The sequence below is a fragment of the Phocoena sinus genome, chromosome 16 (assembly GCF_008692025.1).
Source record: "Phocoena sinus isolate mPhoSin1 chromosome 16, mPhoSin1.pri, whole genome shotgun sequence".
NCBI classification, from domain to species: domain Eukaryota; kingdom Metazoa; phylum Chordata; class Mammalia; order Artiodactyla; family Phocoenidae; genus Phocoena; species Phocoena sinus.
In genome coordinates this window covers 79,885,590-79,901,399 of record NC_045778.1, presented here as the reverse complement: position 1 = coordinate 79,901,399, position 15,810 = coordinate 79,885,590, and the positions used below count along the sequence as shown (strand labels likewise).

The window sequence follows — 15,810 nt, the reverse complement described above, 5'->3', positions numbered from 1 at the left end:
AGGCAATCCAACTGTCAACTGTAAAAACTGAAACCAGGCAGAAGGTGCCCATTACAGCTACTCATTCACATAAAGACCGTTTTTGCAGTATTACATCTGCTTCCAGGCATATGACACAAAAGCTGATTTTTTTTTCCCCCCAGTAGGACATTTCTTAGGGTAAAAGGTGCAAATGGAATGGAATTCCAAGCCAGCATGAGTCAGATGGGGAAGTGAGGGACATGGACATGGACGTGGACATGGGTATTTTAATGGGTTTGCGCTTCTCCAGGAACACGGGAGCAAGCTGCAGCTTGCCTGGTGCACAGAAGCTGAACGCTGCGTCACTCGCGTGCAGAGAGGATTCCAAAGACCGAGTCTGAAGATCAATTTGTGATTACTACGGGATGTGTGCAATTTCCTCTCCCTGTCACCCAACCTCCTACTTGGAAGGGTCTGGCTAAACCCAATCTGAAAGCAATTTTGCTGTTGGAATTATCAATTTTAATCAGTTCTCTTTTTTCCTATGTTATATGGAAGTCACCCCCTTTGAACAAGAAACAAAGCCACCAACACTCCTCTCACACATGTGAGGAGTCTAAAACTCAAGCCCGTTATTGCTCCTTTTCTGTGCAACGATAAACCACAGCATAAAACGAAAGGTGTCCCGTTCTAATGCTTTGCAAAACCCTAAATATGAAAACCAACTGTCTGAAAACCCAAGGACATCAGGAAACCACTGTCACCGACAGTATATTTATTGGATGATTACAACAATTGCTTTACTGGACCACATCCCACAAAGCTGTGACAATCTCTGTTCACCATTCAGAAAATGGGGTCACAGATTTTTTAAAAAGGAAATAAGAAATGACAATTTTGGTTCCTCTCAGGAAGCTGTTAACAAATCTACGTGAGAGCATAAAAAGTCTCACCATTCACATAAAACACCTCAAAACAATGAGCCTAACACTAAAATATCTTAAATGTATTTAAAAATGTTTTCCAAGTGGTCAGTTATTAACAGTCAAGATGGACATACATTTGCCAAAAAGGAAACAATGGGGTTTTTTTTCTTAACAATAAAACAACTATTTCAACAGAAAACTTGAGAGGTTAAAAGTTTAGCAATTTAGTTTTAAGTTCACCTTAAATTTAAAAAAAAAAAAAAAAAAAACTGATTTAAATAACAGATAACCTCACCACTGCCCTTTCCCGACACAGCACCTATCATGCAAGAAAACCAACCATACACGCTTTCCTAACAGGGTAATGCTTTGCCCATGACGCACTGAAAAATGTACTAACTGCACAAAACTACAAACAGAAAGACACCAAAATAAATACGCACCTTCATACGTTTCCAGGATGTGCACGGTGTCTCCTATTTGTAAAGAAAGTTCATCCGCTCCCCTGGCATCATAGTTATAAAAAGCTGTTCGGAGGAAAAAGAGGTAAGAAGATATTAGTAAAGGTAACTATGCTGGATTGTTTCTGCCATTTTTAAGATTGAAGTATTCAGTCTTTGCCTGGATCATCCTCTCTGATACCCACAAAAGGAGGCTTTTTTTCAAGGGTCCTCAGTTTAAGAAGAAGAAATTCATAACTACTCATAACGCCAGAAAACCACAAGTGGTTTATTGTGGTAAAATACGTATGATGTGAAATTTGCCTTTTTAACTATTTTTAAGTGTACAATTCAGTGATGTTAGTTACATTCACAGCGTTGCTCTCCCATCACCACCATCAAGTTCCAGAACTTTTTCATCACTCCAAACAGAAACCCCATAACCATGAAGCAATCACTCCCTATCACTCCCTCCGCCAGCCCCTGATAACCTGTAACTCACCTTCTGTCTCTATGAATCTGACCACTCCAGCCACCCCGTTAATCATACAGTATTATCCTCTTGTGTCTGCTTCTTCCACTTAGCATAATGTTTTCAAGGTGTACGCACATCGTACCATGTATCAGAACCTCATTTCTTTTTATGGTGGAATAACGTTTATAACAGAAAGAAAACTAAAGCTCTTGTCAACAACATTTCAATTATCACTTCATATACTATCTTATGTTTCCATTAACAGACTTTTTCCATTAGATGACTTTTTCCTATCTGTAAATCAATGACACATGGACTGAATATTTTTTGAAAATCAAGCTGATTCTTTAAATTACTACATAGCCAATACTGCTATTAAGCAATCAAACAGGCAAAAAAATACGTCTAATATTAGGAAGCAATCCTTCAAACTGACAATATGCAACAAACGTCTGAAATCCCTGGGACTTCCCTGGTGGTCCAATGGGCAAGACTCCACGCTCCCACTGCAGGGGGCCGGGGTCCGATCCCTGGTCGGGGAACTAGATCCTACATGCCGGCAACTAAGAGTTTGCATGCCACAACTAAGAAGTCTGCATGCCGCAACAAAGATTCCGCATGCTGCAACTAAGACCCGGCGCAGTCAAAAATAAATAAATAATAAATTAATACATAATTTTTTTTTAAAAAGCAGTTCTGTTCCTCCTAGCTAAGAACGTAAAAGTCATTCCATTAAATTCAGGTCGTACTTTTGCTCAAGCATGGAGATAAAGGCAACAATCACACTGCTTATGACTCCCAAATATTCAATTAGCTTACTCTCAATAAAAATAAATAAATACAGTGATGTTTTTCCTTCCTAGTGGATTCTCCCTAAAAAGACGTCAGACTTGAGGCAAAATTCATCGTAAACCTTTCATCAATCAGGATCAAACTCTCATCCGTCCATCCTGAACACCTTGTTGGACTAGGCTGTCTTTTACAGGCACCATTACTGTGTCCATTTCTGGAGTTCTCCCTGGTCACATCATGTGCAAACTTCTCCAGCAAGCATGGGGGGCCTCCATCATCTGACTGACTGCCTGGCCCTCCTTCCAACCACACACTCCTGGCCCCTGTCACTGCTTCTCCTTGAAAGAAAGAAGTCACACCTGTGTGGCACTCCTTATTCCTCCCCTGCCAAAGGGGTCTTCCCACCCGTGTCACCTCTTCCAGAGAGCCAAGTCCAAGCATGTTCAAACCCCTTCTACAAAAATACCCGGCAACACAGCACACTTCCTGTTGCCAGCTCCATAACCAAGCTACATTTGCGGTCTCTGGAAGCAGACAGAGTGGGCAGGGTACCACCTCTCCCCAGGGAGACCTGGGTGACCTCCAGCAAACACCCTACCTTCCGCATCTTCAGCTTCCCCATCTGTATAATAAGGAGACCGATATGTACCTCATAGGATGGTGTGTGTACTCTGTGTCTTAAAGAAAATAATGCTGGGACTTCCCTGGTGGTCCAGTGGTTAAGACTCTGCACTCACAATGCAGGGGGCCCGGGTTCGATCCCTGGTCAGGGAACTAGATTCCACATGCCGCAACTAAGATCCCGCATGTTGCAACCAAGACCCGGCGCAGCCAAATTAAAAAAAAAGAGAAATGGATCTGTTAATTTGATGCAATGTGTTGCCTGCAGCGAACGCTTAGTAAATTGTAAAAGCTCTTATTGTGTTTGAGGGTATTTTGTTTTTACTGCCACAAAGACTTAGCAGACTATCACATGTTCGCAAAGGTGCTTTGTGTCCACCTAGAGGGGTGGGATACGGAGGGTGGGAGGGAGACACAAGAGGGAGGAGATATGGGGATATATGTTTATGTATAGTTGATTCACTTTGTTATACAGCAGAAACTAACACACCATTGTAAAGCAATTATACTCCAATAAAGATGTTAAAAAAATAAAATAAAACATCAATAACCATATACACATAGAAAATTCTATTTTCACAGTTATCTTCCTATATTTTCACCCATACTCATAAAATTTAAATGTCCTCAACTGACATAAATGGTTATTAGTAGTTATTAAGTTTATTTAGCATTTTATGGTGAATCTCTAACAAGAAATAATAGCATTAGATAAAGAAAGCTCAAAACATATGCCAGCCTCTCCCAGCCCAGCACCAGCACTTCCAAAGCCTTCAGGAACCATAAATGCATCTATCATCGCTCTTAACAGCATCCTTGCCAGCATGCCTGTTCTATTACAGATGTGGAAAAAATAAACACATCAAAAACAATACAAATAAAATAAAATGGACAAGTCCACCGTATATACATTCAGGTCCATGCGAATTTGTAAGGCATACACGCAAAAACCTTTAAGTGGTGGCCCCTCCATCTCTGAAGCAGGCAGAGAAAAGCAGTTGTGAAAATCTCATACAAGAAAAGAGACATTTCAAATTTAACTATGAAATGAGGCTTTGAAGACCCATGATTTCACAGATGAAGGGAAAGGGAGCCTCCGAGGGTTTTTATGCCCTTGGCCCCAAATGACACAGCAGAGCCTGGACCACAACAATGGCTGCCCAGCCCCCAGCCTTAAGGATCCCACATTTAAATGCAAATTAAAAGACTCAACTGTACAAATTATTGGACAAGGAAGTGGGAGGGAGGAGGAAGTGTGGCAGATAGAAAAATGGCCCACAGAGACGTTCACATCCAAATCCCAGAACCTGTGAGGATGCTCCCTTACACAGCAAAGGGGGCCAGTGCAGACGTGATTGGGTTAAAGATCTTGACATGGGGGTGCTAATCCCGGGTTATCCAGGTGGGTCCAATGTAATCACAAGGTTCCACAAGAGACAACAGGAGTGTCAGAGTCAGCCAGAGATGTGACCACGGAAGCAAGGAAGGGGCCACACGCCAAGGAGTATTGGCAGCCTCTAGAAACGGGAATAGGCAAGGAAAGGACTCTCCCCAAGAGCCTCCAGAAGGAACAGAGCCCTGCCGAAACGCTGACTTCAGGACTTCTGACGTCCAGAACTGTAAGATTATAAATTTGTGTTGTTTTAAACCCCTAAGTTTGTAGTTTGTTATGGCAGCAATAGGAAACATATGCAGGAAGGAATGTGGAAAACAATTTAAAAGTGGTATTTTGTGGTTGATTTATTCACTGCTGAGCAGGGTTGCAAGCATCTGAACAAGTCTGAGGCTGAGGTTCCCCGATTCTTGGGTGATAGAAAAATGAGAACAATGCAGTGAATTTTTCTTAAATAAGCCCCAAAGTATTCAATGTAAAAGGCTATGCCTTATTCTGATCATGGGACCTTTCGAAGCTGCCCCTTTTTGGGGGTGGGGGGGTGAAAGCAGAGACGAGAAAGACCAGAGGCGTCTTCTCCTTTACAAAGGATGACGATGACAGATGGCATCTGGCTTTAAAAATGTCTTTACTTGACAGAATCACAGAGATGGCGGCCTTTCTGCAGTTTGTCTTCTTTATCTCTCTGGTCTGTTAAGATGTGGGAACACCTCTTCAAGAGAACATGGTCATCGCGCCTTCATTCACATCTTTGGAGAGAGCAGCCTTCACCTCCCTCTGGCTGGTGGGTGAACCCTTCATCGATTCCTGCCCCTCAAAGCCATTTACCTTTCTTAATAGCCTGGCTTGAAACGGCGTCACTGGGTATAAATGCACCTTCAACATGAATTTCTCAATCCTGGACCGCAGAGTCCAGCATACAAGCTTGATGTGTTATTCATGTGAAAAGTGAAATGGGAGCTTCTTTCCCAGGATGGCGTGTTGGGGGGGGGGGGGGGCAGGGGGTAGCTTTTTTCTGGCAGAGCCGGCAGCAGCACAGAGTAAGGAAGCACATGGATCGTTTTTTCCCAAAATAAAAAATAAACACTCTGGTCTGTGCTTCACACAGCTTAGATGCATCAGAGAAAAGCCAAAGTCATCTCCTCTGCTCAGCCTCCGGTCACCCTAAAAACGGCTGCCCAGGAACGTAAGGAAAGAAGTGTGGCTCGTAAGTCATACAGGAGGGCTTCCATTTACACCAAGGTTATTAATAACACTGACGGTGACGATACTACAGACGAAGATGATGGTGGTGGTGGTGGTGAGGGTGATGGTGATGCTGGTAATGACAGTGGCTGACATTTACTGAGTATATTCCCTGGGCTAGCCAGTGGGCTAAAAGCTTCACATGTTCAGCTAATTCAACACTCACGACAGTCCTAGGAGGTGAAGATAAAATTTTTCCCACTTCCCTCATCAGGGTTTATAGCAGCTCAGAGTCGGCCCATACACGAGCAGCCAGTGGAGGGGCTATACAGGGCCAGGGGCCAGTCTGGATGAGAGGCCAGAATGCCAAAGCCCTGCAGGGTCTCTTCCTCAAACTTCGCCCTCTCTGGGCCTCACGTTGCCCTCCTGATGGCTTCCCACAAATCACAACATCCAGCCTGGATCCCTGACAGGCAAATGTGCCTGTGCACTCCTGAAGTCCACCAGGGTCTACAACATCATGGTAATGGATTTCTCATTCCTTACACAGAAGAACCCAAATTGAGGTAATTCCAGAAATGCAAGGTTGGCTTAACATCCAGAAAACAGATTAATGTAATTCACCACTTCAACAGAGTAAATGATAAAAAAGCATATGATCATCCCAATCGGTGCAGAAAAAGAATTCAATGAAATGTAACTCCTATTCAGGGAAAAACAAAAAAACCTACTTGACTACTCTGACATTGAGGGGTGGGGGGGGGGACACTACAGTCCCTCAGCCCATTTAACAGATGAAAACACAGAGGCCTCCAGAGGAGTCATGACTTGCTCAAGGAGGCACAGCAAATGACAGCAGCCCTGGGACCCTGGGGTGTCCCTTCCAGACTGTCAACACCACACCACTCTTCCTGACCCAAGCCTTCACCATCTCTCATTGAGATGAAAAATAATACTTCAGCTGCTTTCCTATATAAAATCTTCTCTCCATCACCACAGTTACCTTCCTTAAATCTTACTCCAAAACACTACGTGGCTTCTCTTGGCTTCCTGAATAATGGCTCATTCTCCAGCCCAGCATTCAAAGCCCTGTGGGATCTGACTTCGGTCCACCTTTCCGATCTCGTCTCCGCCCCCCACTCCCCCTCCTTCAGCTCCCCTTCCCCCCACCCCAGGCCTATCACAAGCTGCTCCTGCCACTAGGAATGCCCCTCCCCCCACTCCCTCTGAAGACCCCACTTGTCTACAAGGGCTGCCTTTAACTTCACATCCTTTTCCAGATCCTTACTGAACTCTGGCATCTTCCCCCGGACCAAAAAATGGTACACACACACCTGAATTAACTGCTTGCTTCCCAACTTTCCTATGAGCTCTGTGACACCGCAGGGCCTTGGAGGGTTACTTATCTATATCTGTCTCTTCCTCCAGACCCAACTCCTTGGGGAAAGTAAACGTTTGTTAATCACTGGATTTTCCACAGTAGCTAACACCATACCTTGCAGGCATTCAACAAAAATTCACTGCATTTAACCAGACCACAAAGTATTCCTTCTTGTGAGGTTTGCAACAGAGTGAAAGCAAACACTGTATCATGTGTTCCTTTTCAAAATGATCTTGACCTCTGCAGACAGATCCAGGAGCCCGAGACTTATTCAATCAATAAGAACGAGAGACACAATATTAGCTTTCCCAGCTCTGCTTTGGGTTTCTTCCATCTAATGAGATAATCCACCATCGGCGCGTGGGTTCAAAGCCTCCTTAATGCACCAAAGGCATGGGCTTGACCACACATCACTTCTCAAAATCTGCTCAGCTCCCAGCTTCTCTCCCTATTCCACACACTGTCCCCCTGAAACATGATTTCAGGATTTCAAGTAGCAATTTAAAAGTTAATTAATTCTTTTAGAAAGTCAATTTGTGAAAATTAACGGCTCTGTGATCTCATTCCCTTTGTCTTGCCATCAGTGGGGAAGAAGTGTTCAACAGCAGGCATCTTCGCAGGGCTGGGGAAAATGCAGACCCTGTCCTTAAGGGGACGGAGCATGGACCCTGGCTGTGCCCCCCACAGGGCCTGCTTCTGAGGGGCTGTCTGTCTTGCTCTCCTTGAGTTTCACAAGCCCAACACATGTTTATCTAGTCCATGCCAAGCACAGACATACAGCGCTTCCCAAGCCTCTATTTGGCGTCTGCTCTGGTCCAGCAGTGGGCTGGTGCTGCAGAGATAAGCTGAGCACAATGCAGCCCCAGGGAGTAAAGTCACCCCGCAGCCTGGTCTCTAAGGAACAACCTTTTCACATATCGGACCCATTCAGGAAAAACAGTGTAGAAAGAATCAGAAAACACTTACGTACAACCTTTGAACTTGACTCTGGGCAGGGGGCAGCTCCCACCCTACATCAGAGCTAGGGGCTGGGCTTCCTAAATTTTATTGTAAAAAAGAGACTGGCACCCACTCAATTACCAGCTTCTATGACCCACAGCCCAGTCCTTCCACTTCTCTGATTTGGGGGCAGGCGACTCAGGCAGAGTTAGAGCCTCCCAGAGGCCTGAGCCATGGTGACCCTCAGCACTGCTTTCACCATCAGCCTTACTTTTGCCCAGCACCTAACAGTACCTGGCACACAGCAGGAACTCTAACGTGGATGGAAGCAAGGAAAAGGAACAGGATAGGGAAGGGAAGGGAAGGAAGATCCTTAGAGCCTGGTCCTAAGGATGCTGCTACAAGTGTTGTCTCTAATATTTTTTAAAGATAAAACAAATAAAAAGTAAAATACTTAGGAACAAACTTAACTAAGGAGGTCAAAGACTTGCATACTGAAAACAACAGACCAATGCAGAAAGAAATTAAAAGATACAAATACGTGGAAATTCATCTCACGTTCATGGACTGGAAGAGTTAATATTGTTAAGATGTCAATGCTACCCAAAGAGATCTACAGATTCAACGCAATTCCTATTAAAATCCCAATGACAGGGACTTCCCTGGTGGTCCAGTGGTTAAGACTCCAAGCTTCCACTAAAGGGAGCATGGGTTCGATCCCTGGTCAGGGAGCTAAGATCCCACATGCCACAAGGTGTGGCCAAAAAATAAATAAATAAAAGAAACCCTTCTCTAGAGCGAGCACTCGCCCATTTAAAAAAAAAAAAAAAATCCCAATGACATTTTTGCAGAAATAGAAAAATCCATCCCACAGGACCCCAAATAGTCAAAACAATATTGAAAATGAACAAAGTTGGAGGCCTCACACTTCCTGATTTCAACACATACTACAAAGCTCTGGTAATCAAAACTGTGCGGCATATACAGACATACAGACTAACGGGATAGAATAAAGAGCCCAGAAATAAACTCTCACATACATGGTTAAATTATTCTGACATGGGTGCCAGGACCTGGAGAAAAGATAATCTTTTCAACAAATGGGGTGTTGGAAAAGACTTGGTATCTGTATGCAAAAGAATGAAGAATCATTCACAAAAAGTAACTCAAAATGGATAGAAGACGTAAACATAAAAGGAATAAAACTGCAAAGCTCTTAGAAGAAAACACACGAGAGAAACTTCATGGCACTGGATTAGGCAGAAATTTCTTGGCTATGACACCAAAAGCACTGGCAGCAACAACAATGACAAAAAATAGATGTGGACTTCATCAAAATTAAAACCTTTTTTGCATCCAAAGGAAACTATCAAAAGAATGAAAAAGCAACCCACAGAATGGGAGAAAATATTTACAAATCCTGTATCTGATAAAGAATTGATAACCAAAATATATAAGGAACTCCTACAATTCGATAATAAAAAACAACGTAACTCAAAAATGGACAAAGGTCTTGAATCGACGTTTTCTCCCAAAGAAGATACACAATGGCCAATAAGCACATGAAAAAATGCTCAACATCACTAGTCAAAATCAAAAACTACGAGATAGCAACGAAGACCCAACGCAGCCAAAAATAAATAAAGTAAATAAATCAATTTTTTAAAACTACGAGGTATCACTGCACATTCACTAGGATGGCATTTTTTTTTTAATAGAAAAGAAAAAGTATTGGCCAAGATGTGGAAAAATTGGAAACTTTATAATATTGCTGGTGGGAATGTAAAACGGTACAGCCACTGTGGAAAACAGTTTAATGTTTCCTCAAAACGTTAAACTTAGAATTACCATATGATCCAGCAATTACACTTCTGGGTATATAGCCAAAAGAAGTGAAAGCAGGGACCTGAAACAGATATTTGTACGGCCATGTTCACAGCAGCATTATTCACAATGGCCAAAATGTGGAAACAACCCGAGAGTCCACCAACAGATCAAATGTGGTCTATACGTACGACGGAATATTATTCAGTCTTAAAAAGGAGGGAAATGCTGACACAGGATACCTCGAAGACACTATGCTAAGTGAAGTAAGCCACACACAGAAGACCAGATATTCTATAATTCTTCTTGCATGATGTGCCTAGAATTCTTAAAATTCATAGAGACCGAAGGTAGGATGGTGGTTGCCAAGGCTGAGGAGGACGGCAATGGGGGTTAGTGTGTGAAGGGGTGGGGGAGTTTCAGTTGCGGAAGATGACAAAAGCTCTGAAGATGGAAGGGGTGATGGCTGCACAACAATGTGAATGAGCTTAATGCCACAGAACCGTACACCCAAAATGGTCAATTTATGCTATGTCTACTTCACCATAATAATAAAAAAGGATGCAATGGATAAAAAGAAAGATTGCTAAAGTAGATGAGGAAAATTCCCAGTGGACCCAGCATCCCCCATTTCTGTGAGCTGTGCACATACATAAACTCCCCAGTGGGTGTAGCAGCTTCCCTTACCTGGTTCAAACATCAGGTTCAAACTAGAAGGAGAAATAGAGGAAAACTAGAGGTGATGGGCTCAATGGTCAGAAAACCCCTCCAGCTGCATGCATGAGTGTGGCTCTGACAGAATACCCACATTTCTGAAAAGGGTACCACTTTCAAAGTCACAAAGTTACTTCTCTGGGGGTCATCTCTTTCTTTCCTAGGAATGGAGAGATTGTTTTCTCTGCCAATAAATTCCCTGCGGCAAAGATTTCATGCAATGTTGGATATTAGAAGCACCGAACTCATGCAAATAATTAAAGAAATGGTGCAGGGGCATAGCAAGATACAGGAACCGTCTTTGGTTATTCATTATTTCTTTTTGCCTTTTGTATGGAAACAGGTGTGAGGGATGGCCAAGATAAGACAGTGAAAAGAAATACATAAAAGAGTCTTCTGTCAAATTCTCACTGAACTGACAGACACAATTCAAAGATATTTTAATACCTTTCTTTAGAATAAAGTATCATTGAAGCCTTATCCACAACGAGGCAGAAACGATCTCATTTCTATCTGGTCCAAAGGGTCGCAGTGCCCCAAATACGCAGGTTTCTTAGGAAATATACTGGTCGTGGATGAGTCTGGGCTTTATTGCTTTTCCGTGACACGAAAATGGTCCACCTTTCACACCTTTTGTCTTTCATAACGTCAGTGCCAGGGGAGAAGACCACTGACTTCATTATCGATGGTCTTTGCAAATCCACCCACAAATCAGAAAAGATTTAGCTGACCTGAATATTATCTCTTTTTGCATTTCATTTTGCTCAGCGGCAAAGAGATGCAGAGGAGAGATGGGGGAGAGATCTAAACTCTTTTAATCATCCTTCTTCAGGCAGAAAGGTTACTGCAATTTGGGAAAATATATGCCAGTGAAACAACCCGGCTCTTACCCACCCATGCCCCCTCCACCACCCACTCCCACCCCAGCCGTGGAGACCTTTACAGTGACCTCAACCCCACAGGGCTGGGCAAACACATGAGGCTCCCTGCAGACGGCACTGCAGACCCACCAGCCACGTGGGATGTGAGCCCAGGGCACTGGACAACCAGGGGCTGGTCTAGCGAGGTTCCCCATGGGGAAGACAGGAGCTTGGAGCCCTCCAACGCACGTCTTATGTCTCTGCTACAGACCTGGCCAGGACTTGCAACTTCCGCCCACTGGTCAAACTGGTTCTACCTAAAGGGCACAGTGAAAACACACACAGGCCTGGGGGCCTGGGGAGACAGAAATGAGCCAGGTCCCCTCCACCGGGGACACACCATAAACAAGGAGAGGAGTGAGAGAATTGAGCGTAGTCCTGTTTACCTGTGATTCTCAACGATAAGGTCTCTTTGACACAAGCCCCAATTCCTCTTAGCAGGCTTAAGCTTTGATTGGTTTTGCAGAATGAGGCCATGCCTTCTCCTCTTGTTTTTTCAAATCTAATATTAGCAGTGATGAATAAAGGGGAAAGACAAAAGGAACATTCCAGAAGGCTAATTTGTTTTTCTTCATGGCCAAAAATAATAATATCACAAATAAAGCTAGCAGTCAACCTGGGGGAAGCCTTTCCCATTGTGCAAATGTAAGCAGAGGGGTTCCCAGGTCACCGTACCACAGTCACCACAGCCCTCACCCCACCCCAGGTCTCTGTCCCAAAGCCTACTTCTGTCTGGAACGCCCTTTCTTCCCCCTCTTCACCTGGCTTGGCCCTCCACTTCACCCATCACACGTAAGGAAAGTTTCCCCATCACTTCTCACCCAATGAGGGCGTTACTGGGTGAGAAGCACCCTCACAGGAGCTCAACAGTGCCCTCTGCCCACCCTGACGAAGCGCCCATTTGCTGCTCACTGCAGGAAGCACGTATCACTTAACAGGTATCCAATAAATGCTTGTCACGGGGAGCCCGAAGAAGGGCCCCCTCCTCTGGCTTCCCATTCCATGAGGAGTTCTTCTAAAACACCACAGGACGGTTTACCCCTTCACCTCTCTGCTCTCCAACTCCTGCCACACCCGCCCCTCCATCAGTTCCATCACTGCATCCTCACTTCACACTGCCTGGCGCCCAGAGTGACAGCGATGTTGATTGAGTGAATCATTTAACAAATCAACACAGGTTTTCAAGGCAGCAAAACTACTACTTGAATCCCAAATCCGTTGGAAAACACTGCAGCTTCGTTTGCATTAGAAACTAAGGACCAGACTGGGGTCTTAGCCGGCAGAGACAGCTTCCAACACCTCCGTTCTAACAGCCGCACCCGGGAGGCGTGTCCTGGAGGTCTGACCACACGCTCAGAATAAGCATAGTTTCACTTGGGCAAATGATGCCAATGATCCTGCCCAGGGCACCTGCACACTGAGGCCCATTAGCGAACCACACGCCCTGGACGGGCTGTGAGGGGCAGCAAGACTGAGCAGGTCTCTCTCGGCTCTGGGTGTGGAAAAGATGCTGCCCGGCAACCCAGCCCCTCAGCGGTCACCCTTGTGTGAACCTCGTCGAGAAGAAGAGGCCTGAGTGGAGAGTGTCCGTCCCAGCACTGCCTTCAAGGAGGGAGCTGAGGGTCCTGACTTGGCCAGACCTGGGCCCCCTGCCTCTCGTGTCTGTCTTCTCAGGTGTGTAGATGAATCTGATGCAAAGGCCCTGCTCCAGCCGAAGCCATCAAGTGTGAGGCTCAAGTCCCCTAAGGACACAAGACCAATCTTCCCTTAATCTCTCGACCAATTTGCCCTCCACTGGCAGTGCACAGATGGGGAGAAGGCAGCATGTTCACTGAGGGGGTGTTTGCAGGTGGGCTGCCTTTCACAAAGCAGACCCCAGCACGTGCTCACAGACCTTATGTGACGTGGACCCGCAGACAGGACTGCAGATCGAAGACGAGGCGGTAAACAAACCAGTGCACAAGGGGAGGGTCTCCCCTGCCCGCCCATTCACTGCTCAGAGCTCTCCTCTGCCCCAGACATGCCTGCCAGGAGCTGCTTTAGGCCCAGATGGCACGAGCCTCTGTCCTCCCCATCAGGTTGCTAAGCCCACACCTGGCCAGACGTCTCTTCATGCTCTTGAACGTGGCTGTAAGCCCACAGGACACCCAGCAAGGCCGAGGCAGGGTGCCTTCCCAGCAGAACTGACTACATAATTTTCAGAGCCCAATGCAAAGAAAAGTGTGAAGTCCCTTATTCAAAAATGATTAAAAATTTTAAGACAATTAGGATGGCTATTATCTTAAAAAAAAAAAAAGGCAAGTGTTGGTAAGGAGAGACTGGGCCCCCTGTGCACTGCTGGTGGGAATATAAAATGGTGCAGTGGAAAAGTTTTGTGGTCCCTTGAAAAATTAAATACGTGATTAACACCTGACCCAGCAATTCCACTTCTGGGAATATATCCAGAAGAACTGAAAGCAGGGACTTGAACAGGTATTTGTATCGCCATGTTCATAGCAGCAGTATTCACGATAGCCAAGAGGTGCAAGAAGCCCAAGTGCCCATCAATGGACGAGCAGATAAGCAAAATGTGGTCCGTCCGTACAACGGAATATGATTCAGCCTCAAAAAGGAAGGGAATTCTGACACAGGAGACAACATGGATGACCCCTGAGGACATTATGCTAAGTGAAATAAACCAGTCACAAAAGGACAAACATTGTGTGATCCCACTTATAGGCGTGTTCCCGGGGTAGTCAAACTCACAGAGACAGTAGGTGGTTCCAGGGGCTGGGGAGCAGGGTACAGCGCTCAATGGGTACAGAGTTTCAGCCTGGGCGGATGGAAAAGCTCTGGAGATGGATGGGGATGATGGCTGCACAGCAGCGTGGATGTACTTAATGCCACTAAACTGACCCCTAAAAATGGCTAAATTCATCAGTTTTACGGTATGCACCTTTTTACCATAATTTTTTTTAAAAAGAAAGAAGAAGAAGTAAGTGCAAGGTCTTGTGTCACTGCACAGGTTTCGGGCCTATGGGTCTGGCTCTGACTCCCAAGGAGGGTTCTTCTTCCAGGACGAAGCTGCCCCATTTCGCAAAGGCAGTGCCTCTCCAGCAGAGCTCCTGCGACCCTGACTGCGATGTTATATTTTAATAGTCATTTCAATTGACTACAAAAATACTGCCTCACATAATAAAATTGCTTTTGCACCACGGTAGAAATACTTAGCCAGAGATGAGCAATACTTAGCAAGAGGCTATAAAAACCTATTTGCTTGCTTATAGAGTTGCTGGACAAAAGCAGAAGATAAAGGGAAGACAGGAGAGAATCCACCCCAGGATACGCACGCCACAGTGTGTCCGCCACCACGCTCAGCAGACAGGATCCACTCAGTATTTTCTTATAATGCACTGAACAAAAAACTGAACATCTCCCCACCATTTCTACTTGTTTCATTTTTAACTTTTACAGCTCCATCACATCTGACATCAGAAAACACTCATTTCCCTGCAATTCCCTGTTGTTCCCTGTCACTCACCACAGCAGGCTCTAGATAATGCCACGCCTGACCCCTGAGAAACGACAACACCTACCAACCCCAAAATATTTCCTCCACCAAAGCAGTTTCCCAGGAAAAATCCCAACTGCAAATGAGGTATATTCTAGCACACTGCTCCCATGAGGGCATTGCCGCAAAGGCTTCCAGTGAGAAAGATGGGGGCTCACCAGCACCACGATCATCACCACTAACAATACCGACACCAACACTCCAGCACCACCAACAATACCACCAGCACGACCTCCACCACCATCATGGCGACCACCATAGCTAAGTTTCACTCTGCACTTACTAACACCAGACACTCCATTTAAGACTCCACATGCTGGACCTCCCTCGTGGTGCAGTAGTTAAGAATCCGCCTGCTGATGCAGGGGACACGGGTTCGAACCCTGGTCCGGGAAGATCCCACATGCCGTGGAGCAACTAAGCCCGTGCGCCACAACTGCTGAGCCTGCGCTCTAGAGCCCGCGAGCCGCAACTACTGGAGCCTGCGAGCCACAACTACTGAACCCCGCGCGCCTAGAGCCCGTGCTCCGCAACAAGAGAAGCCACCGCAATGAGAAGCCCGCGCACCGCAACGAAGACCCAACGCAGCCAAAAATAAATATATTAATTAATTAATTTTAAAAAGACTCCACGTACTTCCTCACTTCACCCCACACTAAGATGTCGGTACTAACTGCGTCCCCATTTCT

General features: G+C 45.3%; 1 protein-coding gene and 1 non-coding gene across 2 annotated transcripts in view; one reads left to right on the top strand and one right to left on the bottom strand.

Moving 5' to 3' along the window:
• Positions 1-15,810, bottom strand: part of DOCK1 (dedicator of cytokinesis 1) — a 534,414-nt gene that overhangs the window by 481,960 nt on the left and 36,644 nt on the right. Inside the window, 1 exon segment of the mRNA XM_032607328.1 lies at positions 1,331-1,415. Within this exon segment, the coding sequence (XP_032463219.1) occupies positions 1,331-1,415 (85 nt within the window).
• Positions 3,296-3,368, top strand: TRNAV-CAC. Its single transcript has one exon. It is a non-coding gene; the product is annotated as a tRNA-Val (tRNA).